The 20,487-nt window shown below is 33.5% G+C and overlaps 1 protein-coding gene across 1 annotated transcript; it reads left to right on the top strand.

The window, feature by feature from the left end:
• The first annotated feature begins 309 nt into the window (after positions 1-309).
• Positions 310-18,435, top strand: LOC142229560 (uncharacterized). The gene is made up of 4 exons (XM_075300125.1): positions 310-444; positions 11,635-11,990; positions 12,074-12,413; positions 15,658-18,435. The coding sequence occupies exons 2-4, from the start codon at positions 11,665-11,667 to the stop codon at positions 16,015-16,017; spliced, it is 1,026 nt and encodes a 341-aa protein (XP_075156240.1). The 5' UTR covers positions 310-444; positions 11,635-11,664; the 3' UTR covers positions 16,018-18,435.
• The last annotated feature ends 2,052 nt before the right edge of the window (positions 18,436-20,487 follow it).

The raw sequence follows: 20,487 nt of genomic DNA, 5'->3' as shown, positions 1-20,487 counted from the left end.
ATGTTGAATTCTATTATCAAAACACTAGCAAATCTGATTACAAAGTTCAGTATTTACTTGATAAAAATATTTAAGTGAACAAACAATAATGATAACGAGGAGTTATAGAAAATAAACAATTTGAAAATATTTCTTAAAATTGTTTATTTCCATAACTTTAATTCGTATCCATTCTCTCTATCTCTCTCTCTCTCTGTTATCTCTCTTAATGAGAATTGTACTCGGTTTTGTTTATTATTTTCTCCCAAAGTTTCATCAAAAAAAAGTTTCATCAATGATAGAGACTTATTCCTTTATCCTTTCTCTGAAATTTCAGTCTAATTTCAACCACAATTCGAATAGGTTATCCACAAGTCAAGACCATAGGAAATTCCATCAGAAATAGCAAGAAAATCTGAAATAAGAAGAATTATTTCATTAATAATTAATCGATTTGCATAATTGGTAAGTTTGTTGTCTGCTCATATCTTGCGTTGGCATAAAAAGCAAAACATAAGTGAAAATCTAATGTGAGGACCCTTGCGTCGTCTGCCCCAAAACGAAGGAGTCATGGCCTTATGTGTGTACATCAATGTGTACTCAATTTGGGGAAAATTGATTTTTCTAAAGGCAATTACTCACTCCCTTAGTCAAATGACAATGCAGGTAAAACTGTTGTGTATACAAAAATAACAAAAGGACATACACATATTTATATATTATACTCGTATATTGGGAGTATAACAAATCCAGAATTTGTTAATCTATCTATGGAAAAACGCAATAGAATTTAAAAAAAATATATAAAACAAAGGCTAATTACAAGTGTATTTAAATAAATGTGTGAAATATTACAAGACATTGTAACCACTTTCTAAAATATGCTTTAAAAATGGTAGTGTTTTCTTGTATTGATATATGATACTACACAGTCGGTCAAGTACTATCCATATCTTTTAATTTTTCTGGAAAATAGTCGTGATTTCTTTCAAATACAATCGGTATGTGAATCGTAAAATATATAACTTTAATAACTTTACTGTACTTTCTGTATCAAAAAGTGTTGTCCATAGTTCTGATCAAATTTAGTGTATTCGAGGATAGTTCGATAAATACTCAGCCTTACATCTTCAAGCAGGAATACCGCAAGAGCTATTTACTATCATTTAGTAAATTTCCGTAAACAATTACTTCCTAAATTTCAACTCGAAATATTTTTGTTTTTACGGGGTGTGTAAGCGGGATTGAGTCCACAGATACTCTCAAAATGAAAAGTGACATATCGATCGGAGATATGAAGTGATCTTCGTTGGCTGCCAAATTGCACGTCGGATTTTAATGAACTCCGAAAACTGCTACAACAAAGGGTAAATTGTATTATAATACCGCCGATGAAAATGCATGGCTGAGATAGTAAGCATGTCAAAAGATTACGTGTCACATATCCAACACAAAATTTCGGCATAATGGGTGCCTCGTTTGCTACCTCAGAAGAGCAAACTCATCCGTGGGCCGTTTCAGAGCAGCGCTTAAAGCGTCGTGACAGTCAACGAAACATGGATCCACTGGTATACAACTAACCTATACAACGAAAGCCTAGGAATAGTTAAAATAGTGCACTGAACAAGGTATACAAAAGTCGAAAACAAAATGAAGCCGATCCATTTACGGCTGAAACGATACAAATTTGTCTATTCAGCGCTGGTCAATTATACTTGTAAAAAAATAATTAAAGGAATCTGAATTGATGAGATTAGTATTATTCCGCCGACAATTGTTGGCCAGTCGACGCCGCTGCCGATTAAGTCTGACTGAAGTATAGTCAATCAATTAATTTATATTACTAAAAAGCTGGAAAAGGATTCAAAATTTTCCCCTATGCTGACAAAAAATGAATGTACCCTATTTCCGCTTTCCCGTCCCTTCCGGCCGTGGAACTTACATCCCCATTACGTAGAAATAGCTTACACACCATATTCCGGACCATTTCGGGGTTGGGGCAGAGGGTTGTAACCAGCTACATAGAAATGTACTCATAAGATGGCTATAAAGACTAAAACACTAAATACTCAAGACTTTACTTAAATACTCACGACTTTAGTTTGATACTAATGTTAGTATCAATAAAATTATGGAATGAATTAAAATCAACACACATTCTTCGGATAGATTCAAATAACACGTAATTGGAATCGATATCGAATCAATAAAGAGGAACCGATAATTTCTAGATGGCTTACAGGAGATTTTAATCTCAATCCTGGATACTTGTACAGCACAGGAAAAAAAAATATATATACATATATATATATATATATATATATATATATATATATATATATATATATATATATATATATATATATATATATATATATATATATATATATATATATATATATATATATATATATATATATATATATATATATATATATATATATACATAATCCCAATGAAGATGCCTCAGGGTAAAAAGTAGGAATTGTTTCTGTAAATTCTATCAATATATAATTCATAACCCATATCGCAGGGTTATATTCAAGAATTGGTCTGACAAGGGAGGTAAAAAGCCGCTTGGTGACGTAAGGATACGATTCGGTTTCATAAGGTGCTGAGCGAGCTTTATGCAGCCCAGAACATCAAAGACCAATTTTTGGACAGAAAATAAAACAATTGTAAGCAATTTTTCAGATTGAAATAATGTTAAATTTGCCAACATAATCGGTAGTAACTTCGACTTGTGTAACATGCGACTCGGCGGGTTCATTCTTGACTAATCGCTCTTAGTTTTTAAACTCGAGTCAATTCTACTAATTGACGAAAGAAAATATCGAAAAGTCTAATTTGAATTGAAAGAAAAATGTAATGTACCTCTGTGCTAAACATTTATATATGTCTCTACATTAAACGTCACTTTTGCACAATGTCATTGCAGCCAAAGATACACAGAAAAAAATATCACCAAAATATTTCCAATTAAAAAGTTAATTGAAGTTGAAAATTTTTTCAATTAATAAATTAATTGATACAATTAACTTTTTAATCATGATAGAAACATTAAGTTAATTAAGTCAATGATTGAAATTTTTTAAATTTTTAATTAAAAAATTAATTGATACAATTAACTTTTTAATCAAATTCGGAAGACTAATTCCCTTTCACTACCGAAATAAACCTAATATTAAAAAACTTTAATTTTTCTTCTGGTTTTAGTTGAACTAACAGCATGTAGAACAAAAATTGCCATTTTGAAAACCTACTTCAAATACTTCAAGAGCTATATGAGCTTGTTTTGAAAATTTGATTCTTGAATTGTGACCAAGAGGCCTTACGAAAATAAGCGCTATTTGGCCTATAATGTCCTTCAAAGTGTGAGCAAAAATACAAAAAAAGAACCCGAAAAAGTGTCAGCTATAGTTTTGGTATGAATGTCCATTTACTAGAAACATACAGTAGAAAAATTGTCTCAAATTTACGTATTTTTCGTTTATTTCTAAAGAAGTTTACAAAAATGTATTTTGGACCTCACCAATATGGAAAATATTTATAGGTTATTTAGATTACTTTAAAATAACATCGAGAAATAAATCAAAACTAAGTGGAAAAATAGAATTTGGTGTCTTTTTCGAATGTCCTTCAAAGCGGACATCGGTAGTGAAAGGGTTAAAAAAAGTGCTGATTTTTTTTTAAAATTTTAATTAAAAATGTATTTCAAACAATCATTTGTTAATCCAAATAAAAACTCTAAGCCAATTCAGAAAGTAATTAAAAATAGTTACCTTTTTTAATTGATAAATTAATTGAGTTTTGCAATCAACATCAATTAAATTTTTAATTGAATCAATTAAAAAATTAATTGAAATTTGCTGAAAAAATCAATTAATTTTTTAATCAAGAATTTTTTCTATGCCCAATTAAAACTGTGATTGATACTATCATTTTCGTGATTGAAGACATTTCACTTAAAAAATTAATTGGATCAATTAATTTGGTGATAGAATCAGAAAATTTTTTTTTGTGTGTACCTATTATGCTGGTCTTGGGAAGACGTATTTTCAGACTTGGAAAGGTGTATCGTGTGTTATGTTAAAATAAATCGAAACTTTTCCATTTTTTATAATTATACAATTATTTTTCGAGCTTTATGGACAGATATAGATTAAGGAACATGGTTAATAGAGCCATTGAAAAGAAAACGCCAGATACAAATTAATACACGCCATTTTTTTTATACCACACTGTGGAACAGGGTATTATAAGTTAGTGCATATGTTTGCAACACCCAGAAGGGGACGAGATAGACACATGGTGTCTTTGGCAAAAATGCTAAGGGTGGGCTCCTGAGTCGATATAGCGATGTCCGTCTGTCCGTGAACACATTTTTGTAATCAAAGTCTAGGTCGCAGTTTTAGTCCAATCGACTTCAAATTTGGCACAAGTATGTGTTTTGGCTCGGAATAGATCCCTATTGATTTTGGAAGAAATCGGTTCAGATTTAGATATAGCTCCCATATATATATTTCGCCCGATATGAACTTATATGGCCCCAGAAGCCAGAGTTTTAATCTAATTTGCTTAAAATTTTGCACAAGAAGAACAATTAGTACTATAGTCAAGTGTGCCAAATTTTATTGAAATCGGTTCAGATTTAGATATAGCTCCCATATATATCTTTCGCCCGATATGGACTAATACAGTCACAGAAGCCAGAGTTTTATCCCAATTTGGTTGAAATTTTGCACAGGGAGTAGAATTAGCATTGTAGCTATGCTTGCCAAATTTGGTTGAAATCGGTTCAGATTTAGATGTAGCTCCCATATATAGCTTGCGCCCGATTTACACTCATATGACCACAGAGGCCAATTTTTTGCTCCGATTTAGTTGAAATTTTGCACAGGGAGTAGAATTAGCATTGTAGCTATGCGTGCCAAATTTGGTTAAAATCTGTTCAGATTTAGATATATCTCCCAAATATAGCTTTCGCCCGATTTACTCTCATATGACCACAGAGACCAATTTTTAACTCCGATTTAGTTGAAATTCTGCACAGGGAGTAGAATTAGCATTGTTGCTATGCGCGCCAAATTTGGTTGAAATCGGTTCAGATTTAGATATAGCTCCCATATATATGTTTTTCTGATTTCGACAAAAATGGTCAGAATACCAACATTTTCCTTGTAAAATCGCCACTGCTTAGTCGAAAAGTTGTAAAAATGACTCTAATTTTCCTAAACTTCTAATACATATATATCGAGCGATAAATCATAAATAATCTTTTTCGAAGTTTCCTTAAAATTGCGTCAGATTTAAACGTTTCCCATATTTTGTTTATTTTTTACTAACATTGTGTTCCACCCTAGTGCATTAGCCGAGTTAAATTTTGAGTCTATAGATTTTGTAGAAGTCTATCAAATTCTTCCAGATCGAGTGATATTTAAATGTATGTATTTGGGACAAACCTTTATATATAGCCCCCAACACATTTGACGGATGTGATATGGCATCGAAAATTTAGATCTACAAAGTGGTGCAGGGTATAATATAGTCGGCACCGCCCGACTTTAGACTTTCCTTACTTGTTTTTTTTTTTTTTTGTAAAATAATCTCTGTGATTAGGTTAGGTTAGGTTAGGTTAAAGTGGCAGCCCGATAAAATTTCAGGCTCACTTAGACTATTCAGTCCATTGTGATACCACATTTAACTAAAAGTACCTATTACATATGGGCACTTCTAGTCTTAACCACTGAACCTTCTCTATTATTAACTTTTGTGGAACCAACCAGATTGCTCCAAAAACATTAACAAACTGCTTAAGTTAACGTTTTCCAGGTCAGCCAGTAATCTAAAGCTATATGCTCCTAAAATTCGCTTACTCCTTACACAAAAAGCAGGACACTCACACAAGAGGTGTTTAATTGATTCCTTTTCCTCCACGTCATGACAGCTTATACAATAGTCATTATACTTCGCACCTATAGTTTTTGCAAATTCGCCTATCAGGCAGCGACCCGTTATAGCAGATATTAGGAGTGCTATCTGACGCCTTGAGAACACTAGCATATCTAGTGTGCGGTTTAAGTTTAAATGGGGCCATATTTGCTTGGTGTCGTTACAACCCTTGCAATTTTCCCATCGAATATTGGCCATCATAACAGCCTTCTCACGCAGTAAGAGCTTGCAGGTGGCCAGAGGCATACCAACAGATTCTAGTTCCACTGGAATATGTAAGGTAGTTCCTAGCCTTGCTAACACATCTGCTTCACAGTTCCCCGGTATGTTCCTATGACCAGGCACCCATATTAGGTGAATATTGTACTGCTCAGCTATCTCGTTGAGAGATTTGCGGCAGTCTATGGCCGTTTTTGAGTTAAGGAACACAGAGTCCAAGGATTTTATTGCAGGTTGACTGCCTGAGTATATATTAATGCCAATATTTGTTGGAACATTACTTCTCAGCCAATTCACCACCTCTCTTATTGCCAATATTTCAGCCTGAAAAACACTACAGTGATTAGGTAATCTTTTCGCTATTCGAATTTCCAGATCTTTAGAATATACTCCGAACCCCACTTGTCCATTCAATTTGGAGCCATCAGTATAGAAATCTATATATCTTTTATTCCCCGGGGTCTGTGTACACCACGCCTCACTGTTGGGAATTAGATTTTCAAACTTTTTGTCGAAAAGTGGTTTTGCCAGGGTGTAATCCACTACGTTAGGCACATCTGGCATTACTTTGAGGACCGAACGATGACCGTACATTTTTTCCGACCACAGCGATAGCTCGCGCAACCGCACAGCCGTTGTTGCAGCTGACTGTTTGGCCAAAATGTCTAAAGGCAATAGATGTAGCATGACATTAAGGGAGTCTGTTCCTGTCTTACTAAATGCGCCTGAGATACATAAGCTCGCCATACGCTGAACTTTATCTAAACAAGTCGGTTTCTGAAGTGCCGGCCACCAGACTACAACACCATATAGCATTATAGGTCTAACCACTGCCGTGTATAGCCAATGCACAATTTTTGGTCTTAGTCCCCACTTTTTCCCTATTGCCTTTTTGCACGAGTACAACGCTACCGTGGCTTTTCTCGCCCTCTCTTCAATATTAAGCCTAAAATTCAGCTTCCTGTCCAAAATAACGCCAAGGTATTTTGCACACTCACCAAAGGGAATTTCAGTACCCCCTAAGGAAATGGGCCTAACCGTGGGAGTTTTGCGATCTTTGCAGTACATGACTATTTCTGTCTTTGCTGGATTTACACCAAGACCATTATCTTTCGCCCATTTCTCAGTCATCCGGAGAGCTCTCTGTATAATATCTCTGATTGTGGATGGGAATTTTCCCCTGACTGCTAGCGCCACATCATCTGCGTATGCCACCACTTTTATCCTTTCTTTTTCTAGAGAAACCAGAAGGTTGTTTATAGCAACATTCCAAAGAAGAGGTGATAGAACTCCTCCTTGGGGAGTGCCTCTGTTCACATACCTTTGTATGTTTGCTGTGATTACTTGGATTTCTGATGAAACTTGCATCTCAGCTCTTAATTTAAATTTTGAGAATTTACTCTGTCACGAGAATGTTTAATTTAATTTTCTTTAGATTTCACCCACTGTGCATGGCTTACTAACATTTTCATATGCTTGCAAAAAAACCAAAAAATACTTTGCTTACGAAGCAAAATCGTTATACTGTTGTTATACTATATGTATACTAGAACAGAGAACCATTTTTAAATGAATAATAGAACTGCAGTCCAAGCAGGCAAGAATACTAGAGTGACCGCAACTTATATGGGGCAAAAACAATGTCGGAATCTTGTTCGCCTTAATCCCACAAAACGAATCCCCTTTCCAGATATTGGGATAGCCAAAATTTGAGCACGATTAAACGCGTTAACACGTGCCGCTTTTCGCTCAAAATTTGAAAAAAAAATTTTTGGCCAAAAAGTTTGGCGGCACTTGTTAACGTCGTTTAATCGGCTCAATTTTTGGCTATCTCAATATCTGGAAAGGGGATTCGTTTTGTGAGGTGAAGGCGAACAAGATTCCGATATTTTTTTTGCCCCATATAAGTTGCCGTCACTCTAAAGAATACAGATGTTTTCGACTTCATTAGTTCCCTTTATTTTACAAACTACTCATTTCAATTATGTACAATGCTAATCTCCAAAACCCTACATGTGCAAAAAAGGAATAAAGTAGAAATTATATTATCTTCCAACACTCAAAAAATATGAACTGATGTTCGATGTTAATTCACACTGGGATTACTAAATTATCCGAATTTATGCTGATACTTGGTTGATACTATCAACTTGGTAGTTTCGCTACAAGTAGAGGTTGCTGATAAGGAATGTGGCAGTTTTGACACGATCGTCCATCCAACCATCTTGCAGTTAAAGGTCTTTATCCAAATCGATTTGGCAAACCTACGTCACCTCTGTTGGCTAAGCTATAGTTTAGCCAATGTGAGATTATTTGGGGGCTATGTATGACTATGGGCCGATATGAACGAATTTTTACATAAATGTTAATGAGGCATATACCGATTTCACGTAACAAAATTAAAGCGGGTCGGATGAAATTCGCTTCTCCATGACGCTCGAGAAGCGGCCGATATGGACGCAATTTTGCATGATTGTTAGGAGGCATATACAGGCAGGCAGGCTATACCTATAATACATTTGCAATACCGTCTAAACTACATCAATAACAACTACTTGTGTTTCAAGATTTGTTCCGTTTGGAAGTTAGCGGGATTTCAAAAGACACATAACCTGAAACCAATATTTCGTATATGATAGAATGACAAAGATAGTACACCCCCATCCTGTGGCGAAGTATATAAAACTTGGTTCAAAAATTATTTGATTGCAAAACTCAATCATTATTTTAATTGAGGCAGCCAATTATTTCGTTGAACTTCCCCTTCTTTTAATTCACTTTTAAGGTAAGTACTATGTTCATTATTCAAGCAATTCAATGAATCAGTTAATTTGGAAATATTAATAACATTTTATATCCTTCACCACACTGTGGTACAGGGTATAATAAGTTTGTGCATTTGTATGTAACGCCAAGAAGGAAAAGTCTGAGATCATTCGTTTAGTATACCGATCGTCTTAGAATTGAATTCTGAGTCGATTTAGCGATGTCCGTCTGTCTGTCCGTCCGTCTGCCTGTATATGTAATTTTGTGTGCAAAGTACAGGTCGCAGTTTAAGTCCGATCGTTCTCAAATTTGGCACAGAGTTTTACTTTGGCTCAAAGACAATGCTATTGATTTTGAAAAAAAATCGGTTCAGATTTAGATATAGCTGCCATATATATTTATCACCGATCTGGTCATAATTGACGTATTTATCAAGGTATTTTCTTAAAATTTCTCAAGGCCGAATATTTGGAGGCTCTCGTAAAATATGCAAAATATCCAAAAATAGCCAAATCGGTTCAGAGTTAGATATAGCTACCATATATATCTTTCGACCGATATGGACTTATCTGGCCCCAGAGTTTTACCCTAATTTGCATGAAATGTTGCACTAGGAATGCAATTAGTAGTGTAGTCAAGTGTGGTAAATTTTATTGAAGTCGGTTCAGATTTAGATATAGCTCCCATATATATCATTCGCCCGATTTGGAATTATATGACCACAGAGGCAAAAGTTTTACTCTAATTTACGTGAAATTTTGCAGAGGGAGTAGAATTAACATTCTAACTCCACTTGTTAAATTTTGTTTAAATCGCTTCAAATTTACATATAGATTTCGAATATATCTTTCGACCGATTTAGACTCATATACCCACAGAGACCAAAGACTTACCCCGATGTATGTTAATATAGTCGGCCCCGCCCGACTTTAGACTTTACTTACTTGTTTGTCTATATTTTTTCTGGGCTTTCAAGGCCATTTTTAATGCGAATAAAACAAATAGCGAATTATTCCATTTTGCTGGATTTTCAATTTATTGTTAATTAAATTTCAAAAAAACGTCCATTAATACGATTCTAATAAAGTACTTATGTTGCTATCACATATGGTAACCGACTTATTAAAATTGTATTTAATACAATATTAAATTTTTGCAATCAATGCCTACACTCAAAAAAAAAGTGAACTCTCTATTTCACTAAAGCCAATTTAACTTTATTTTAGTTCATAGAAATATTATGTTTGGAGAAAGTTTTCTTTACTCTAATACTTTTTTGTGTACGTTAGTTATATTAACTAAACCCGAGGAAAAAAATATACTCAAATGAAGCATAAAGATTAACTAAATTCGTGTCTTCCACAAAATAGTTCAGAATTTCTTTAAATTTGTAAATTTTACCAAAAATGCGTCCATCGTGAACTTCGTATGTCACTAAAGACATTCTTGCAATTTTGAACTCCAAGTTTTTTCTTCAAACTACAAAATTTTCTTTAACAAGTGAAAAAACTTAGTTATGTCTAATAAATTTTCTTGTATTTGTCGAAAAATATTTACTTATTTTTATGACTTCGGCGTGATGCCAACGTTTGTAATACTGTTTAGTTAAAATTTTCTACAAATATTCAAAATTTTCTAAAATTAACCGAAAGTTTTCTTCCTGGTGGGTTCACTGTTTTTTCAGTGTAGGATCGTTTCCATCCATAATGTGACAAGACTTGATAAAAATATTATCATCTTCATATCCTAATTCATTCATTTTCCTAAACATCTAGTTTCTGAACCATAATGCTATACAATACAAATATTTTATATGATTCTTATGGATAAAAAATTTAATTGGAAAAAATCAAGACAAAATATGGAATGGTTCAATAATTATAGACAATTCAAAATTTTGCGTTTTGCGAATTCGTAAACGAGAACATGGGAACGAATATAGTATTCTTCTTTATATGAAATAATTTTCTTGTAGTATTTATAATAGGGTATATGATTTTGCATTTTCTTTTTCTATATATTTTTTTTAATTGATATATTTTGGTGACATTTTTTCTTTATCGTTTGCTGTTATTCCGATCTATACACAACCCTTCGAAAGAAAAAAATTCACGAAAATTTTTCAATTAATGTCTTCAAAATTTTTAATTGAAACAAAAATCAATCACAAAAATTAATAGTATCAATTAATGTTTTAATTGCATCAATTAATTTCTTAATTGACTTTCAATTAATTTTTTAATTGATACTATCATTTCTGTGATTGAAGACATTTCAATTAAAAAATTAATTGGATCAATTAATTTCGTGATTGAATCAGATTTTTTTGAGGGTTAGATTAAAGAAAAACGATAGATACTTCATCTGTTAATGTTTATTAGTTTCAATTTTCAACATTGAACATTATATCGTCATTTAAACTGTGGGTTTAAATGAAATGGGTTTTTAAGTAAACTAAGGACAAAATTGTATATTTTGAATCTGCTCTTTAAATTCCAAGAAACAATTCACGAACTCATTATGTATTAGTCGAAGGAAATATAAGGCGTATAGACCTCATTGGTCTGTTTTATGACCAAATTAACCATTCATACTTACACACAAACACAGGAACACATACATACTTTATTGATGGATACGTACAACACATCAATTAAATGCATCCCCATTAATTTAGTTCACTTACAACATCCTTTCTTATTTTCCTTTCCATTGCAGCAAACGACCAAGACTACCACTGCCATTACTATGCTGGGTAATTGTGTAGGTAATTGCGCTTTCAGTGCACCACCGCCTCCCGACTCCATATTGTCCATGCCCCCACCCCCATTACCATCATTTTTGTTGCCAAAAACTGCTGTCCTACTATCGCCGAACAATGATTCACATCCTTGCTTTGCTACATTGATGTGCGATCCGAATCCACATCCACGTGAAAGTGGCATGGAATTCGTTGAACTCACTGGCACCAATAGTGGCCTGGAGAATACATGGCTTTTCGTTTTAATTTCATCCTGTGTTGGCGTATTAATCCTGGGTGGACTTCTGGCCGTCATTCTACTTAAATGTCGAGAGTAAGTAGTCTTTGTGAGTCCAATGTGAATAATGCCACTAACGACAACATGCTCCTTTGGTTGCATGTTTCTCTAAATTACAGCACACTTTTCTCCAGCTGCAATTTGTCCTATCACGACAGCAACATCAAACAGGGCACCATGTCCGCATTGGGTGAACCATCAAAGTCGAATCCCTTCATGGCCGGTGGAATTCTGTATCCTTGTACATCAGCTAATAGTCGTGACACGCTACAAAGTCAAATGGCCAGCGATAGTCGCTTGCTGTGGGCCACATTAACGCCACATGGTACACGTCATTTTATTACCGATTATCCCGTAACCACGGCCCAAGAGACAAATGGTCACTACGAAGTTGTGGATTATCGTACCAAGACTCCTAATCAGCCGTATCGTGATTATGTTAAGCGGACACCTATTAAGGTATGTTGGACAAGTATAATAATACCAAGCAAGAAAATTTGCATATGCAAATGAATATGATTTAGTTGACGACACGCAGAGGGATGTCCGCATGGTATATCCTTCGGAAAACGTGTTGAGATTTTGATTTTGTTAATTTTCTTAAAATGTCCTTAATAAAATGGTCACTGTGTGTGTGTGCGCGCGCTTGTGGATGGGAGATGTAGGTGAGATTTTGAGGCTGCTAGGGGACAAGAAATTTAGGGGAGTGCTATGTAACCAATAATAAGTGTAACCATAGTTAAACAAAAATATATTTTTGTGCTAGGGATGCCAAAGGGGAGTGTAAATAGCTGAACTTCTAATCGAAAAAGTCCCCTACGGGAAATGGATCCGTTGTCCCTGGTAGACACGGGCCAGTCTTAGTTCTGGTTAGAACGTATGGAAAACTCAAAAATCAGTGAACCCATCAGGAAGAAAAACTTTCAGAAAATTTTAAGCAAACTATATAACAAAAGCCGTTTAAACGCCGATATCACAAAAATAACTAAATATTTTCGTCAAATTTAAGAAATTTTATTATACGTAGTTAATTTTTTTTCGCTTGTAGACGAAAATTTCGTAGTTTAAAGAAAAAGATTGGTGTTCAAAATTATAAAAATGTCTTTAGCTCCATACGCATTTGTGGTAAAATTTACAAGAAATTCTCAACTATTTTGTGGGAAATACGAATTTATTAAATCTTTATGCTTCATTTGTGTACTATTTTGTACACGCTCCCAAAAAATCGCTTCTGTAACATATACTCCCAAACATATTTTGCTTCAAGCATATACATTTTTGGCTATTGCCCAAACATTTATATGTTTGATCTCTTCCAATATATAATATGTTTGAAAGCATATTGGTCTAAACAATATATGTTTGGGTAGTCTAAGTTCCAAACATTTTGTATTTTTCCATCCAAATTCAATAATGTTGTCTTCCAAAAAACAATATGTTATTATTTGAACATATAATATGTTTGGAAGCATTTTGCACCCAAAAATATTATATGCTTAAAAAAATTCTCCCAAACAATATTGTGCTCAAAATTTTATTTGTTTATTTATATATTTACAATCATAATGAATTATGAAAATAAACAGGTAATATAGGTGCTAACAACATAGGTTTTCGACCTGAATGCTCAAAATTTTGTTTCTGCCCAATTGTATATTCCCCCACATCTTTCTCACTTTCACGAGATTTTTTAGTTCTTAGCACCTTTTTCTGTAATACAAACATTGTAGAAGAAATTATTCAATTGTATGATTTTTTTTATTTTAATTTTACCTTTTGCCGGACGGGGATTCGAACAGCGGACCACACAGTTTGTAAGGATCAAAGAAGTAGCTGATCAAATGCCCAAGGAAAAATAAAATGCTAATTTTGTAATAACAAGCAACAACCACCAACTTAATTCAATATCGCTCCCTGTTAAATAGCGCTCCAAGCTACTAAACACATATATGTTTATAAGCTATTTCTAAATTAATATATGTTTGCATCCAAGCATATTATATTTACAAACATTTTATGTCCCAAACATAATATGTTCTAACATATTAACATATATGTCCCAAACATGTTATGCTAGTTTATGAACATTATATGCTTGCACTCAAAAATATTGTGTTTAAAAATTTGTGTTCCAAACATATAATGTTTATAGCCAAACATATGAAAAACAGTCTTTTTCATCCGTGTACTTCATTTAACGCTGGTATGCAAACAATATTAAAGCTAAGGATCCTTTATCAAAACATAATAATGCTATGAACTAAAATATAGTTAAATTGGCGTTAGTGCCCAAGAGAGCCCACTTTTTTTTTTGAGTGAAGAGACCGGTCACTTTAAATATGGTTTAAACTAAAAAACAACGTGTGTAGCAAACGTTTTTCATTTTATTTTTTACATGAGGTATTTGAACCAATCAAGTTGGTTCAACAGAACTGAATAATTGGGCGTGTTTACAACTGAAAATGTGCACATGTACACCAAAATGTAGATTTTTTAACGTTTGGTAGATTGGAAGAGTTCTTGATGTTTAAATGTTTCAAAATATTCTTCTCCAACTAAGATGTACTTTACAAATTTTCTATAGAAATATTTTTGTTATAAAATTTTCTATAGAAATAAAATGTTGGCAACATTTTCTATAGTAATAAAATTGTGAAAAATATTCTATAGCAATAAAATGTCTACAAAATTTTCTATAGAAACAAAAATTATCCCCAGCTTCTATGTCAGTAGGCCATTATACATGATTTATAGAAATGTTCTAAAAAAGGTTTAATTTATCACGTCTTTGAATTTTGACAAAATTTTATAGTTGTTGTATAGTTGACCTTTAAGTATAATTTTTTGTAGAGTTTGTAAGGCTTGAGGTCATGTTGTAACAATACAATATAAAATTTTAGTTTTTATAGTGTTTTATTTTTAATTCATTCCAATATTTCGAACACCATCTTTGTCCGTCTTCAGGGAAATTAAATTTTAAACAGGAGATCTTGTTGTGACATGCTCGCCAATACGTTTGAGTTTACACTCATAAGAAATAAAATTTTGACAAAATTTTCTATAGAAATAATTTTTCTTTGTTCTATAGAAATAAAATTTTGACAAAATTTTCTATAAGAATAAATTTTTGACAAAATTTTCTAAGAAATAAAATATTGACAAAATTTTCTATCGGAGTGAAATTTTGTCAAAATTTTATTTCCTAGATAACAGTGAGTAAATATTCAAAGAAAATATGAGTTCCTGGAGCGCTTTTCGTAAGTACACGCATAGAAGGAATATGATCACTGCAAAGATGTTTGAAGAGCATAATGTAACATGGGGAACATGTATCGTGTTTATTTATTATTTTATTTTCTGGGAAATTATGTAGTTGATTTCGTTATGTTCATGTTTGGCTTGCGGTAATAATATTCCTTCTCCGGGTGTACACATCAATATAGGAGTGAATGACGTACTCCATTCGAACCTTGTAGAAATCGTTTAAAAAATTTTTAGTGTTGCATCGCGTGGAACTGAATTTTCTAAGCGATCCTCAAATAAGAAACTTTAACATGAACCACTTTTAGTAAAAGCCTCAAGCAGTGATTAGATTGTTAATCCACTCTTTAATTAAATTTCATTAATGCTATAAATAATTGTATGTGTATTTTTGGTCACTAATAATTATACTAAACTAATTTTCGAATGCACACTTTTTCAGTCCTTCGACAACAATGGATTTATTGATTATGATTATGAGGATCCCACTCCTTTAATGGATTCCTATCACGATGACATGGATTCTGGATACCAAGAACCTCAAGAAGTTCTAAATACCATGCAAAGAGTATCGCCAAGACCACGTGTATCTTCTCCCACACGAATTGATAATCCTAATATGGCACCCCTAAACTACTATCCGTCGAATCCTCGCAATTATTCCACCCATCATTTACCATCAGCCAACAATTCTCTCCAACGTCCCACTAATTTGGCACCAGGTTCAGCAACTTTGAATCGTAAAACTACTACAAGCAGACGCATCAGTGACGCTTCATCCTACAATGGACAAAATATCTAAAGATAGGAACTTTAGAAGTAAGTCCAAGCTAACAAAAGCACATTAAAATTGAATCAGAAAACCAGTGTGGAATTGTGGTTTCAATGAAACTGAAATTTGAAACAGAAAGATTTGAATATGGCAGAGAGAAAACGTAACGCACAGTGGAAATTACAACGAAACACGAATTTTCAAGGAGCCCCAAGCCACAATAATCAAGTATAATAAGACGATAACACCAAAGACCTACAAATAAACAAAAACAACAAAATAATAAGAACATATAGCAATATTTTAAAATTTCAAGAATCTTAACACAGTCTAAAAGTACATGCTACTTACCAAATCTATTCGCAGACACTAAATTTCAGACCATAGAAAATAGAAATTAATTGCATCCCAAAAAAAAAAACTCGTATTAAAAAAAGCTTCAAATTGACAAATGCATACTACATATAGCAATATACTACTACTAGTATTAGTAAATCATCGATGATAGGAACATCAACAAGAATTAAAACGCTAAATTAGTATTTAGGCTTAGTTTTTAAATCATAATCATGTCGATATTAATATTGGCATTTGAGTCTTTAAATTTAGAACAAATCGTAAAGCCTGGTATGCAGCACAAGTCCGTTGTGCAGCAACTGCATTATCGACCACCAACAGGATTGTTTACTTTTTCCCCATAAGAAATACATGTCTAAATCGCCCTATGCATGCAGCAGGAATTTTCGAAGCATCCGTACACTGGGCTTCAGAAAGGCGCAACTGCTTTTACTTGCGAAGTATTTGTTGGGATGCTAATCATTGTTTACATTTTTCACATAGGAAACACACGCCAATATCGGCATGTACCTGTTTTGCCATGTAGCGGAAATTTCGCTAGAATTACATACCGAGGCTTAGAAACGATACCAGGCGTATTTCTTATGAATACCGGAAAATTCATATACCGGACGAACAGGCAGGAAATTTCGTTTTCATGCCCATAATACAATTTTGTTATCTATTTCTTATGGAAGCATATTGTGAACAGTCGATAATACCACCTCACGGATTTTTCTTTAGCAAAAAAATTATTAAATTTCTAGAGCTTTAAGCCTTTAGCAAAAATACTCTGTATGTATTTCTAGCGGAAACTTCTGCAATCCATAAGAAATGCATTCCCATATTTGTTAACGCAAAATTTCATGTTATCGATTGTATACAGTTTGTTCCCATAAAAAATGAATTTTCACACCCGCCTAAAGCCCGATATGAACCTCTAGCGGAAATATCGTTTGCTTACTAATAACACAGTTTTGAAAGGTGTTTCTTATGAAAGCAAAATCTAAACATTCGAAAACAATTCCTCGCGGAATTTTCGTTAGCAAATCTAGCTATGTATTTCTTATGGGCAGCAGAAATTTCCGCTAGAGGTGCATACCGACCTTTAGAAGGAAATGGTTATTTATGTCACCGAACATTGTGTTAGAATGAGATTATCGTTGTTTACATTTTCTTCCTTAAGAAACACATGGCAAAACTAGCAAACGAAATTTTCGTATACCAGGATTTAAAGGCCGGTGGGCACCTCTATCCAATCAATTCATTGACTTGTTTGCTATCGAAAATTCCGTGAAGAATTTTTATCCTTGTTATACACGGGAAAACTGTATTATCGGCACATAACAGGAATTTTCGCAATAGCTGCACACTGGTATTTAACGACGGCTAAGTACTAATGATCTGTTGTAGAAGATTCTCTTATATAAAGGGCCGTGTATACATAATGATTTTTATTTAATAATTTAATTAGTTGAACTTACAGTTAAAAATATTTCTTCAGTTTCTTTACCCTTTATGAAAAGCAATCACATTCATAAAGGTTTCTGCATAGAACAAAATCTTCATGTATACACGACCCGAAACAAATATAATGTCCATATAAATATAGTAAAACTACAACAATTTTTAAAATATTGAATATTCCTACAAGTATTAAAATACTCAAAACACGCATATATATTCCTCAATCAAATACTCACATCACAACATGTATCTTTAAGAAATATTACGTATATTTTTTTTTATTTAAGAAACGAGAAAAAATGCAAACTATTCCTTGTATATTTTAAAAGCAAAAGCCAGAATCAAATTGAAAAATGCATACTTTAAAATCAAATACATACTTAATAAATATATACTGACATGAGAAATCCATTAAATGCAAAATCTATAGCAAACGGTTGTGTTATATTTTAATTATTTACTAAAACGTTTCAGTTAAATCCATTGAATTTCATATAGAGGCATAACCATCTTATATATACAGCTGTTCAATATTAACTGAAGCTCAATTTGATATTCTTTTTAAATTTTATGATTTAATTGAATTTATTATATAATATGTATAAGTGGCTACATGATATAAAAAAAACACATAAATAAAATCAACATTTTTAATAATATATAAATTATACGTGTTTTTTATTATTATACGATAATTAAAAAGAATTTGTTAAATCAAATTGGAAAAAATTACCACATTTCATGCAAATTGCTTAAAACAGTTTCTTGTTCAATCATGGCGCTCTTAAAAACATGGCGCACATTTCTTAGCAAAACATGAAATGATAAACTAGGATAAACTCTGCTGATAATGGCAAACACCGACTGCTGTTTTTCAATAGATGGTATATTTTAACAGTTTGTGTGCGGTAAATCCAATATATTGCCAATTTTTGTTATCACTCGAGTTTTCTAAATGATTAATAATTTTTGTTACAGTTCTCGGTTCCAAGAATGTCCCTACAGTAGATAACGGATATAAGAAAGTCGCAAAATACACAATTATTTGACCCATTACAACGTGATGCAATGGGTCATCCAAGTTTTGAGCGAAGAACAAACTATTTTTTAGCAGTAGATTATCCCCTCTCAGGATAATGCTGATGACATTTCCAAGTGTTTCACACTTCTTTAATAGGTTTCACCGTAATTCAAAACACTGTTCGGACTCGGTCATTGAGCTAAGTATGGATTCGGGCAGCACTCGGTGATAAGAGAGAAGTTCACCACTGTGGTATCACAATATAACGGTTGGCTGATACGTCCCCGGTCTGACACATAGATGGCGTCGCTACTATTAAATGCATATTATTTTTATATATTAACAACCTTCAAATGATTCGTGTCAAAATTTGACGTCTGTAAGTCAATTAGTTTGTGAGATAGAGCGTCTTTTGTGGAGCAACTTTTGTTATTGTGAAAAAAATGGAAAAAAAGGAATTTCGTGTTTTGATAAAATACTGTTTTCTGAAGGGAACAAATACGGTGGAAGCAAAAACTTGGCTTGATAATGAAATCAACAATAATTGGTTGGTATACAAAATTCAAGCGTGGTGAAATGAGCACGGAGGACGGTGAACGCAGTGGACGCCCGAAAGAGGTGGTTACCGACGAAAACATCAAAAAATCCACAAAATGATATTGAATGACCGTAAAATGAAGTTGATCGAGATAGCAGAGGCCTTAAAGATATCAAAGGAACGTTTGACCAAAAACAACAACGTGTTGATGATTCTGAGCGGTGTTTGCAGCTGTTAACTCGTAATACACCCGAGTTTTCCGTCGATATGTGACAATGGATGAAACATGGCTCCATCACTACACTCCTGAGTCCAATCGACAGTCGGCTGAGTGGACAGCGACTGGTGAACCGTCTCCGAAGCGTGGAAAGACTCAAAAGTCCGCTGGCAAATTAATGGCCTCTGTTTCTTGGGATGCGCATGGAATAATTTTTATCGATTATCTTGAGAAGGGAAAAACCATCAACATCAACAACCATGACTTTTATATGGCGTTATTGGAGCGTTTGAAGGTCGAAATCGCGGCAAAACGGCCCGTGCCACAAGTCATTGGGAATGATGGCAAAAATTCATGAATTGGGCTTCGAATTGCTTCCCCACCCACCGTGTTCTCCAGATCTGTCCCCCAGTGACTTTTTCTTGTTCTCAGACCTCAAAAGGATGCTCGCAGGGAAAAAAATTGGCTGCAATGAAGAGGTGATCCCCGAAACTGAGGCCTATTTTGAGGAGTACTACCAAAATGGTATCAAAAAATTGGAAGGACTTTATAATCGTTGTATCGCTCTTGAAGGGAACTTTGTTGAATAATAAAAACGAATTTTGAAAAAAAATGTGTTTTTCTTTGTTAGACCGGGGACTTATCAGCCAACCTGTTAAGTGAGCCTGTCCTAACCTAACAACTTCATTCGGCCATAAAACAAACAAACAAAAAATAACGTTGTAATTTTCAAAAGGGCCTAAGTCCCTATTCGACTGTGCATGCTATTGCTTGTTAGTTATAATGTTTTACAGCTTATTTTCTCCTTGACTTGCTTGTAGTGTCTGATATCATTCTTATATTTCACTTATTACGAAAAATGGATAGATATGAGTTATAGTGCAATTGACTAGTTACCGTCTCATAACCAAATTTTCTTCT

Source organism: Haematobia irritans, chromosome 3 (assembly GCF_050003625.1).
Source record: "Haematobia irritans isolate KBUSLIRL chromosome 3, ASM5000362v1, whole genome shotgun sequence".
Classification (NCBI taxonomy): Eukaryota; Metazoa; Arthropoda; class Insecta; order Diptera; family Muscidae; genus Haematobia; species Haematobia irritans.
The sequence above is the reverse complement of the archived record's forward strand: the minus strand, read 5'-3'. Positions and strand labels throughout refer to the sequence as shown.

Bases quoted from the DNA above. Each gene is read 5' to 3' on its own strand.
- LOC142229560 (XM_075300125.1), top strand. From the start codon at position 11,665: ATGCTGGGTAATTGTGTAGGTAATTGCGCTTTCAGTGCACCACCGCCT. The intron at 11,991-12,073 runs GTAAGTAGTCTT...TCTAAATTACAG, and splicing joins ATTCTACTTAAATGTCGAGA to CACACTTTTCTCCAGCTGCA. The intron at 12,414-15,657 runs GTATGTTGGACA...ACACTTTTTCAG, and splicing joins TTAAGCGGACACCTATTAAG to TCCTTCGACAACAATGGATT.